General features: G+C 34.1%; 1 protein-coding gene and 1 non-coding gene across 2 annotated transcripts; both read right to left on the reverse strand.

The window, feature by feature from the left end:
• Positions 1 to 1,949: 1,949 nt before the first annotated feature.
• Positions 1,950 to 7,471, reverse strand: sat1a.2 (spermidine/spermine N1-acetyltransferase 1a, duplicate 2). The gene is made up of 6 exons (XM_022664038.2): positions 7,242 to 7,471; positions 5,585 to 5,636; positions 4,971 to 5,054; positions 3,637 to 3,738; positions 3,439 to 3,479; positions 1,950 to 2,273 (listed from the first exon to the last, which is right to left on the reverse strand). Exons 1-6 carry the CDS (start codon positions 7,299 to 7,301, stop codon positions 2,109 to 2,111), a joined length of 504 nt encoding a protein of 167 aa, XP_022519759.1. The 5' UTR covers positions 7,302 to 7,471; the 3' UTR covers positions 1,950 to 2,108.
• Positions 7,472 to 11,940: 4,469 nt separating this feature from the next.
• On the reverse strand, positions 11,941 to 12,012 carry trnae-uuc (transfer RNA glutamic acid (anticodon UUC)). Its single transcript has one exon. It is a non-coding gene; the product is annotated as a tRNA-Glu (tRNA).
• Positions 12,013 to 12,513: the final 501 nt, after the last annotated feature.

The following is a 12,513-nucleotide window of genomic DNA, read 5'->3' on the forward strand; positions in this document are numbered from 1 at the left end:
TCATACACTGCCAATTAGCAACAGAGCTACACGGCTAATGTATCGAACATGCAATGGAAGCAGATAGCTCTGCAATTAGCAATAAAGCTACATGGCTAATGTATCAAACATGCAATAAAACTCTGATAGCTCACAAATTAGCAAAAAAGTTTCACAGCTAATGTATCAAACATTTAATGGAAGCTGATATCTTAGCAATTATCAATAAAGCTACATGGCTAATGTGTCAAACATGCAGTGAACGCTGAGAGCTTGGTAATTAGCAATAGAGCTACATGGCTAAAGCTATGAAGCTAACAAAGCTAATACGATATGGAAGTTAAAATCCTTAGAATTATCACTAGAGCTATGAAGTTAATATAGCTGACAAGAGTGTATGTTTGGTATAGTGTAGTGGTTAACACTACCACCGCACTCCCCCACACTCAAGACTATGGTTCAATTCCCCTGCTGGGCCAGTTCACCACTGTACCCCACTAGAAGTCGTTGGATCTGAGTCTTAAATCCATTTCCTCCTACCTGTAGAACATCACTCACCTGTAAGAGCTCGGGATTAGAACAGCAAATAAACACTGTAAATATAAATAAGTTCATTATTGCTAAATTGATTGAAAATCAAAAATGAAAAATTAATTTAAACAGATGTATAAAGGTTTTCCAGCAGTGGAGTTCAAGTGGTTGCTGATTAAACTCTATATTAAAGTCAAGTCTGGAGTCGTTAAGGTTAATAACTGACAGAGTTTATAAGTGTTATAAACTCAGTTCAGCAGGTTCAGTTCTCTCACCCATATACTGAACTCTCAGATTATACACAGGCAAAAGTTTGGACAGCCTTGTCGATGCTTTTCTACATACAAATTTCCAGAAATGGACAATAAAGTTTCTATTCTATTCTAAAATAAACTGTAAAAAGATGAGGTGTTGAACGTTAACTGCTGCTGTAAATACAATATAAAATACATTTACAGTAATTTATTTTAGATAAAATGTGTTTCACTGTTTGTTCAATTAATTGATGTTTTTTAATATTAGGCCAAATAGCATCAACAGTATTATAGATAGTAATAAATCCATAATATTTAAGTTAAAATACACATTTTTGTTGTGTTCCTGGGTTTCAGTCAATCCTCCTACCGTAACACATTACCCTGATCATCTGAAACATCTGTGAGTACAGTAACAGGACTGAATACCAGTAACAGGAGTGAGTGCCAGTAACAGGAGTGAGTGCCAGTAACAGGAGTGAGTTCCAGTAACAGGAATGAGTGATATTAACAGGACTGAGTGCTAGTAACAGGAGTGAGTTCCAGTAACAGGAATGAGTGATATTAACAGGACTGAGTGCTAGTAACAGGAGTGAGTTTCAGTAAAAAGAATGAGATTTAGTAACAGGAGTGAGTTCAGGTAACAGGACTGAATACCAGTAACAGGAGTGAGTTCCAGTAACAGGAGTGAGTTCCAGTAACAGGAGTGAGTGCCAGTAACAGGACTGAATACCAGTAACAGGAGTGAGTGCCAGTAACAGGAGTGAGTGCCAGTAACAGGACTGAATACCAGTAACAGGAGTGAGTGCCAGTAACAGGAGTGATTTTTGGTCATATATACAGTGCATCAATTATTTGAACATGCAGCCAAACGTTTCTTTGAAATAAAGACTTTCTTGAGAAAAAAATTAAAGAATTAGTGAAATTAGTTTTAAATATGCTTTTTAAATGTAAAAAAATGTGAGTTTTATAATTATCTTCAGATTAAAAACCTTGTAAAAAAATTTAGTAAAGCTGTCTGAGATTGATCAGTACGTGTTTTTAATAGTTAAATATGTGTTATTAGATTTAGTTTTAGATTCAGAGTTAAAAAAGAAAAAAAATAAGTTCACTAAAATTACCCATATAAAGATAGATTCTAAAGATTTATAGATATATTTACAGAAATAGACAATACACGATGAATACTATTGATAATTCTTTATTTTACTGCACTACAGATAGTAAACAGTGAGTAACAATAGAGAAAGTACAGAGTAACAGTGTGTTTATTTGGTTGTGAATCCAGAGAAATGGTAAAAGTGAGCAGTAAACAGATGAAAAGGCTGAAACTCGTGAAGATCTTTACTTCGACATTTTCAGCAAACTCTGCTTCCCGATCTCGAACAGCCGCCAGCCCTCCTCATGCGACAGATCAGCGGCACCACGACGTTTATAAAACTCTATAGACGTCTTATTCCACTCCGCCACAATAAAGTGCATACTGCTGCAACGACACTTTACCGCCATCTGAAACAGAAAAAACAAAATAAAAATACAATTATAGAGCTTTATAATGTTCATATGATCCACAACACGCTCATTCTGACAGACTGTAATACACTACAGGAAGTGTAGGGGGCGCTCTATAATGCTCTATAATGTTCATATGATCCACAACACGCTCATTCTGACAGACTGTAATACACTACAGGAAGCATAGGGGGCGCTCTATAACGCTCTATAATGTTCATATGATCCACACGCTCATTCTGACAGACTGTAATACACTACAGGAAGCGTAGGGGGCGCTCTATAATGCTCTATAATGTTCATATGATCCACACGCTCATTCTGACAGACTGTAATACACTACAGGAAGTGTAGGGGCGCACTATAACGCTCTATAATGTTCATATGATCCGCACGCTCATTCTGACAGACTGTAATACACTACAGGAAGTGTAGGGGGTGCTCTATAATGTTTATATAATCCACAACACGCTCATTCTGACAGACTGTAATACACTACAGGAAGCGTAGGGGGGCGCTCTATAATGTTCATATGATCCACAACACGCTCATTCTGACAGACTGTAATACACTACAGGAAGTGTAGGGGGCGCTCTATAATGCTCTATAATGTTCATATGATCCACAACACACTCATTCTGACAGACTGTAATACACTACAGGAAGTGTAGGGGGCGCTCTATAATGCTCTATAATGTTCATATGATCCACAACACGCTCATTCTGACAGACTGTAATACACTACAGGAAGCATAGGGGGCGCTCTATAATGCTCTATAATGTTCATATGATCCACAACACGCTCATTCTGACAGACTGTAATACACTACAGGAAGTGTAGGGGGCGCTCTATAATGCTCTATAATGTTCATATGATCCACAACACACTCATTCTGACAGACTGTAATACACTACAGGAAGCGTAGGGGGCGCTCTATAATGCTCTATAATGTTCATATGATCCACAACACGCTCATTCTGACAGACTGTAATACACTACAGGAAGCGTAGGGGGCGCTCTATAATGCTCTATAATGTTCATATGATCCACAACACGCTCATTCTGACAGACTGTAATACACTACAGGAAGCGTAGGGGGCGCTCTATAATGCTCTATAATGTTCATATGATCCCTTTAGTTTTATTTGAATAGAAACTTACTTCACTGAGCCGCTTCAGGATTTCAGATCCGATTCCGTAACCTGTAAAAAAATACCAAAACAGGGATTTAGACTTAAATAAACTCTGAATATACAGTAATTAACACTAGAAGTTTAAGATAAAGTGGTTTAAATGTGATATTTTACTGGTTTTACTGATAAAAACAGGCATATTAATGTAATAGAGGGACAGTAATACCTCTGAACTCCTTCATGACATAGAAATCCTCCAGGTAGAGCAGCTTCCCGATCCAGGGGTCGTAGGTGAAGTAGTACATGGCAAAGCCGACCACTCTATAACCTGCATATAAACATATCACTCAGATTAGTACAGAATAATTCAGAATATATAGCTTTACTCTGAGGCATCGCCTGGCCTGGGTTTAGTGGGCTATAGCCCTTAATGTTTCTGAATAAGCCCTAAACCCTTAACATAATGAACTAAAATGTTAAATATAATTTAATTAAATATTAAATAAGCTTTTTTTCATTGCATTGGAAGCCTCTGTGTAAATAAAAATATTTTATATTTCATATTGGCCTTTTCATTTTTATAAACCATCCCTTAACAGTAAAAAATAAAAACATGATTAGAAGAATTACTTGGCCTCAATGGCTCTAGTACTACTGTTTTACAAAGTGTTTTTGTTAAAAAGTTACTGTTTCATTGCTTTTTATATGTGTTTATTGGCTTTAAAGAAATATAATTCTTAATAAAACATATATTTTAAAGTTAATCGAGTGCTGGATGTTAATCTACACAGATTTCTTTCCTAAAACTGTTTATTTGGGTGAGTAAATCGCTTCTGTTTATTTACAGTAAGATTAGATTAACAGATTTACACTAAGGCTGGGTGCAGCAGCATTAGCATTAGCGGCTAACTGCAAGAACTGTGTTTAGTGACTAAAGCTAATGCTGATGATTTTTGGGGAAAAATGTAGGTGCAACTTATAGTGCGAAAAATACGGTAATCAGCTAAATATTCAGTTAGTTAATAAAATAATCAAAACTTCCTACAAATCAGAAATCAGAGACTAATAACTAGACCTGTGATGCTTTATATATTTTAGTTTTTGGAACACATACTACACAAATCACACTGTTTCTAATTCTTTTATTGCATTTTTTTCGTCAGGAAATTGTCAAACGTGTACAAAACAAACGTTTTTATTGCTATGCTGTAAAATTCTTCTACAATAATAAATGTTATTGTAGATTTAATTATATTTAATGTCCCTATAGTATTGAAATTACAATTCATTCATTTTTTTAATATTCATACATTGTCTTTTAGACTAATAATCACTTATTATTTTCAGTATTAAGTTTTAGTAAGCAACAGAAAATTGTTATATAATCTATATATTCTATATATTATTAAAAATTATATAAAAAAAACTATAATTTGGATACTAGAAAATTTGAATAAATGGTTTGTTACATAAAATATTGATCTAGAATTAGGTAAAAAAATCTAGGAGATAAATATGTAATTGGTGTTTGTGTTGTACAGGAAATGAAGGTGAATTTACCCTCTATGGTCTGTTTATCTTCGGGTACCTCCGCCACCACGCAGTGGTAGAATGGGTGCTCTCCGAATCCGTCCTCCAGCAGCTCTGCAAACACACACACATATTAATTTAATATACTTTTGATATAATTTGCTGTATTTATATAAATATATAATTCAGGTAGCTGAATAATACTATAAAAACACTGTATACAACATTACACACACATTTCCCTGTGAGTTTGTGTGAGGGTTTTATTCGGGTTATGGGGACTTAAACCTGTTTACACACTGAAATACTGGGGACTTTCTCTAAAAATGGGGACCGAAAGTCAGTCCCCATTCCTGACTTTATTACTGTATAACTGTTAATCAAGCAGTGCCTTAATAATAATTTTGGACTATTTTTAATCTTGCATTCATCATGAAATTCTGAAACAATACAAAAAAACAACTGCCAATTAAAAATAAAATAAAAACGGAGATACAGGGTTTTATATATTTGTGTATATAGAGAGAACAATCAGAGATTTTTTTGTATCAGAACAGATTGAGGGGAAAGGTTGTCTAAATACAGGTGTGATAAATACAGGTAGGATCTAAAGCCTGAATACAGGTGTGGTGTGTTTATCTCACCTTTCTCGGTCAGCACGACCTGTTCTTCCATTTCCTCAAACTTTGCAAGTTCCTGAAGATAACAGACAGAACGGAAAAGGATTTTTAAAAAATATATATATATATATATATATATATATATATATATATATATATATATATATATATATTAAACACACTATGATACATAAACCAATGCTAATTATCTAAAAATATATATGATATTACAAAGTTCAATATATTTATTGCATTTTCTGTATTTAAGATGCATTTTTAGATGCATTTTAGACTGAAGGTTTTTTTATAATGGTACATTAATTATATATTTGTTATTTGCCATGCAAAATAGTGAATTCACAGAAAGTTTGATCATAAAAAGTCATAAGAAGTCATAAAAAGTTGCTAAAAGGTTTAATTCTATTTAATTTTGCAGCATTTCTATTGTTTCATTTATCATAAAATTCTGATACGATATAAGCAAACAGAACAACTGCCTGAATCACATTTTGAAGAGAATTAAGATATACACATATAAACATATAGGTAGATAGCTTCATAATAACTTAAGTACATAAATTGCAGCAGAAAATACTTTGCTTTATAACATAAATTAATATATAATAGTATGAACAGAAAATAGTCATAGTAATAAAAATAAATATTGAATAATTATAAACCATAAATCATAAATATGAGCCAAAGAACTTATTTTTCGACAAAAATACATAGTTTTTGAAAGCTTGGAGGTCCGTGAGGATATATATTAAATATAACCTAAATTTCTATTTGAACCTTTTATAATGAATGGATCATTTGAATCAAATGTTTTAGATCAAGGAAAAAAGTATTGAAAAGAAACACTGATTTAGTTGTAAGTTCACAACAGTAATAAAAGAAGAGTAAAAGAATGTGAGAGAATATAAAAAGCCAAATATATTTCTTTACATATTATTGTGCGTGTACATACAAATACATTTTTATTTATTTATGACCCACTTGTATGTATCAATGTATTGGACTACTAGATATGCCTTGTATTTTATTATGTTCAAAATAAATAAACCATTAATAATACATGTTATAATGGTGTAATAACCAAAAAAATGTATTTCCTTTTGTTAGAGTATAAATCAGTTATAAATTGATTTGCCTACGTTAAGATTTTATATAAGTGTGTAACTTTATGTGAAGTGAGTTTTCATATGCTCTATTTGAGAAATCAAAGCTGCAGATTATAATGCATTATACCAAAATATACCAAATCTGTGTTATAGTGCATTACAACACTACATTGTACAATGTTCTTACGAACAGATGTTATAAAGCATTGTAAGCCCTTTTTTATAAACCCTTACATTTGTAGTTTATAATGTTATGCTATGATCACTGTAAGTACTTATGAGTTATAATACAGGCTTATTACAGTCACTATAAGGTATTATGTATGTGATTTAATGCATTATGAATACAGGGTTCGTAGGAAGTGTTACCAAAAAGTCTTATACAGTTTATAAAGTCTTTAAATAGTTTAAAATATAGATATAATTCAGGTATTATTTAAAACAATATGAATAAAAGAATAAAATATGCTTAAAATGAAGGACTCACTCCTGTAAAAAGGTGAATTTCTGTATAAATCTGTTTTTAAAGGTATATATAAGTATATAATACGCGGTACCTTTATGAGTCGCAGTATGTGCGGCACGTCGGCGGGTTCTGCGTTGCGTAAAATAAACATTTTCTCCTCTTGCTCTTCTTTCCTTTCTTCTTCAGTCCTCGATATGTGAACAGAAGCAGGATGTGTTTCTTCATCCGGACCAAGGGTTCCGACCCCCAGCAGAAAGATCACTGACCAGACCGGACTGCATGCAGACACAGCGCTGACCCGGCCCGAGCTCACACACACACTTATATACACTCACAGCACTGACATCATCACGCTCGGCTCCGCCCACTTTACACAACACCCACCCACCCTGTTTCCTCACTAAAACACACTTATACACACTCTCTCACACTCGCTCCGGGTGACTCAGTCCGATCCGGTTCGGCCCGGAGGATCTCAGTCATGCGGGATTACGTCATCTTTCAGTTTCACTTCCCAGACAGAGTGTGTGTGTGTGTGTGTGTGTGTGTGTGTATTACTCAGGTTGTGGGGACTTAAACCTGTTTACACACCCAAATCCTGGGGACTCAAATATGGGGACCGTAAATCCGTCCCCATTCCTGACATCATTACTGATTAAGGACTAGTCGAGAAGTGTCATAGATTATATTAGATTAGGATAAAATAACAGTTAGATTAGGGTTAGATTAAGGTTAGGTTATGGTTATATTAAGATTAGATTATAGTTAGATTATGGTTAGATTAAGGTTAAACTATAGTTATAAGATTTGATTATGTTAGACTTAGGTTAGGTTATAGTTAAATTAGGGTTAGATTAAGGTTAGGTTATGGTTATATTATGGTTATACTAAAGTTAGATCATGGTTAGACCAAGGTTTGATTATAGTTAGATTATAGTTAAATTAAGATTAAATTATGTTAGATTAAGGTTGGGTTATAGTTAGATTATGGTTATATTAAAGTTAGATTATGGTTATGTTAAACTTTGATTAGGGTAGAGTATATTATGGTTAGATTAAGGTTATGTTATAGTTAGATTAATTAAGATTATGTTATGTTAGATTAAGGTTAGATTATAGTTAGATTATGGTTATATTATAGTTAGATTAAGATTAGGTTATATCAGATTAAGGTTAGGTTGTAGTTAGATTATGGTTATATTAAAGTTAGATTATAGTTAAATTAAGATTTTACTATAATCTTTGATTTTGGTTATATTAAACTTTGATTAGGGTAGAGTATATTATGGTTAGATTAAGGTTATGTTATAGTTAGATTAATTAAGATTATGTTATGTTAGATTAAGGTTAGATTATAGTTAGATTATGGTTATATTATAGTTAGATTATAGTTAAATTAAGATTTTACTATAATCTTTGATTTTGGTTATGTTAAACTTTGATTATGGTAGATTATATTATGGTTAGATTAAGGTTAGATTATAGTTAGATTATGGTTTGGATTACATTATGGCTAGATGAAAATGATATTATTTAAGTTAAGGTTTGGGCAAAGTTAGGTTAAGATTAAATGTAGAATATAGTTAGATTAATATTAGGTTAAAGTTAGATTAAGATAAGATGATGGTCGAATTAATATTAGGTTAAGGTTAGATTAAGGTTAAATTATAGTTCAATTTTGGTTTGATTAAGGTCAGGTTATAGTTAGGCTTAGGTTAAAATTAATATTAATTTATGGTTTGAGTAAGTTATGGGTAAATTAAGGTTAGGTTATAGTTAGATTTAAGTAGGTTATGGTTAGAATAAAGTCATATTAAAGTTAAAATTAAATTAATATTAAGTTATGGTTTGAGTAGGTTATGTTTAGAGTAAGGTTAAATTAAAGTTAAATTAAGGTTAGAATAAGGATCTAAGATTAGATTAAGGTGTTTCTGAGACTGATCTACGCAGTAAAATATGGGTTCTCTGAGTCTCGATTGAGGCTGTAGTGATTTTAGTGAAGTGGGAAGGATGTTTAGTTTACATTACAGTTTGACCTCACTTCCTGTTTCCTCAGGAAATGTCCTTGGAACATGTCCAGGCTCTCAGATCCTTTTCTTTTTCCAGCCTCTAGTTTGCAGAAAACTCTGCACTGATCGACACTGAGATTATAAACCATCTTTTATCCACTTCTTAACTGTAAATGCTTATAAATCAAGGGTTTCTCCAGAAATAGATCAAAGAGAAATAATTATATACTATAAAGCAGCTTATTTAGTTTATCTAGATGGGGGTCAGGAAGATAACAGGATACAGTATATATACATTCAGTGCAATTTAATGCAATATTCTGCACTGTAGATTAAACTCATCTAAACTAATCCAAACTATTAAGTAGGTATTAAGTAAATATTAAAGTATAAGTAATGAAGGTCAGTCACCTCAAAGATCATCAAAAACATTATAATGATGGAACTGGCACTCATCAGGACCACCCCAGGAAAGGAAGAGTGAGTATTTTGGTTTATTTAACACTTTAAAGTTACTACATGATTTCTTATGTGTTCCTTCATAATCTGATAGATCACTTCAGTATTCATTTACTATGTAGGATAAAAAATAAAATAAATAAAACATTGAATGGGAAAGTGTGTCCAAACTTTAGACTGGTACTGTTTTATAAGAATTTACAATAATACTTTTAAATGAATCAATAAATTTACCCATTTCCAAGTCTTACCCCAAAGTTTGATGTTTAACGTGAAGTTTACTCCTTTGGTTTAGTTAGTTAAAACCTAAAGTCTCCTTCCACTAAAATCTACTTTTTATTGTTGTTTGTGAAATGCAGCAGGTCTCTCTGAGTTGTTTATGATGCTGCACATGATGAAACTCTTCCTCTTCCTCAGTCTCTGCAGCAGCTAGTAAAAGAAAATATTCAGAAAAACGAGTCGATCAGGAAAAGCACCGTGTCTACATCAACCCGTCAATTAGTATTCAGGACCCCGCCCACCTCTGCTCGGGACCACCCACAGGCAGAGCTAAAGCCGGGCTTCTGCAGCTAAAGAGCTTACAGCTCTGTTTACAGCAGCTAGTTAGCATTAGCTATCTTGTGTAAGTAACTATAGGTTTAAATTGGATCTCCGGTGGATTCTGCATTTTACTGAGACCTGATGATCCTGATCAGCAGGAGTTAAGAGTTTAAGGGTTAACTTTATCTAGCTCTTTATCTAGTTCTATAACTTTATAACTAAAGGCTGTATCTCTGAAAACATTTTGTCCTTTTTTTAAGTTTTAGAGCTTTAAAATTGACTGTGTGGGGAAAGGCAGCAGATAGGCATTCTCTGCTGCAGTGCTATTAGCCAATCAGAGGCGATATATTTGTATGTATGAATATTCAAGAGCAAGAGCTGAAAAACTGTTTTTCTTTAGAGACACTAATCCAGTGAACTAAAGCAGGGCTAAACAGAAACAGCGGAGCATACAGATCAAATGGCATTCATTCATACTAGAGACACAACTAGACATTTTAACATGAATTAAAAAACGATGGAATAAGACCTTTAAATATTACCTTTTTATCATTTATATTTTTCATATTGTGTCTTTACTGAGCTTAAAGAGATAAAGCTTAAGCTTTAAGTATCACGTTAAATAAAATAATTGTATAAAATCTTAAATGTAGGTTTGAAACAAAAAGAATAACAGTAAGAACAATTTAACGTGTCTGCAGCTCCAGATCAAACGTTTCCATCAAACATCAATTTTTACTAAAATTGTCCAACTCTATCATGCAGCTTATTATAACAGAATGAATGCATGACTTAGTACATTTTAAGTGAATTTTAAGTGAATTATGTTGAGTTAAGTTGTGAGAGACTGCAGGACGTACAGGAGGTAAAGTGTCCTGATAAAAAACCCGATGGCTTTAATGACGCTGGACTTCAGACGGATCTACAGCTTTAATCAGAAGCTTTATTACAGCTGCAGTTTGCAGCTTATCTCTTTAATGAGCTGATAACAGATCTGAAGGTCTGGCTGGCTGGAGGGATTTTGGACCAGAAGATCTGGAGGGAACCTGATAGAGTGACTCAGCACTGAGATCAGACACTGTGCAAAAATCATTTACACTGAACTGAACTAAAGTGACTCAAATCTGATTTTTTTTGCTCAATGTGGCTCAGATCTGATTTTTTAATGGCTGTGTGAACGTGACAATTAAAAAAAAAATTCAAATCAGATTTGAGTCACCTTTATATGTGGTCCTAAATCGGATACGTATCCGATTCACAGACATGCGATAGAGCTTAAATCTGGCCCAAAATATCCAGCCCGACCCGTCCCATGAACTGTGATTATGAGCCCGAGCCTGATTTAAACCCAACATTAGCTTTAAAAACCTTTTCGGGTTGTTTAAATAAGTGAAATCCTTTCAGAATGCTGTTAATTAACATTGCAACACTAGAGAGAGATAAGGGGCACAGTCAATCAAACTTTTTGACAGGTGACCTTTGACCTTTGCCAGGTGACCTTTGACCCCTCCCCCACACCACGTGCCTCCTTTTCTGGAATGTGACCTTTGACCCCTCAGATCACCCTATGATGAGGTCTGTTAGTAATTATGTTTTCAATCATCTGTAATTACCCCTGCCATTCGTCATTCATGTTTTGGATATGAGGTAATTTAAACCATGGTGACACACCGCCCCGCCCACCCCTCCGCCCCTTCCTGCCCCATCCCCTAGGCGAGATGTGTGAAGGACCGAGAGAACGGAGCAATGGCTTGTGTTTCTGAGGTTGCTGAAAACCAAAGCTTCCCATACCGGGATTCGAACCCGGACCGTCTGGATGAAAGCCAGAAATCCTACGGGTTAGACCATATGGGAGGATCTGTAGAAGAAGAGCACGAAGACGAGAATCTAAAAAGGTACCGAACAATGGAGAGCATTCCTGAACCAATCGCTCAAGGAGCGCTCAAGGATCGAGTCTGGCGTTTGTCAGATGGAACTTACTTCGGATATGTTTTTCTTAAGGATATATATAGCGTTGCTATGTACGTCGGAAAAACGGTTAGATACGATGATGCCTCAGCTCGTTTTACTTTGAACCATATAGAATGGTTTAGCTTCAGAAGACACTGCTCTGTTTTTAATGCCTACGTCAATTACAGAAATACAGAATGCAGCCCATTTTTTCAGGAGAACATGAATTTAATTTGGAAACCTCTGAATACAGGAAAGTCTAGGCGTTTTAATCTCGCGCTGGTTATGACAAGCCTCGGATGTAATGTAAGCCTCAGTGTCATTCAAGATTTAAAATGCTATGCAATTGAAAATGACCTGCACTCGCGCGATTTCCAGGTTGTTTTTAATTCAGAAGACTTCAAA

Source organism: Astyanax mexicanus, chromosome 1 (assembly GCF_023375975.1).
Source record: "Astyanax mexicanus isolate ESR-SI-001 chromosome 1, AstMex3_surface, whole genome shotgun sequence".
NCBI lineage: Eukaryota > Metazoa > Chordata > Actinopteri > Characiformes > Acestrorhamphidae > Astyanax > Astyanax mexicanus.

Coding starts and splice junctions, on each gene's coding strand:
- sat1a.2 (XM_022664038.2), bottom strand. CDS start 7,301: ATGTTTATTTTACGCAACGCAGAACCCGCCGACGTGCCGCACATACTG. Junction 5,055..5,584: donor GGTCGTGCTGACCGAGAAAG/GTGAGATAAACA, acceptor GTGTGTTTGCAG/AGCTGCTGGAGGACGGATTC. Junction 3,480..3,636: donor TGTCATGAAGGAGTTCAGAG/GTATTACTGTCC, acceptor ATTTTTTTACAG/GTTACGGAATCGGATCTGAA.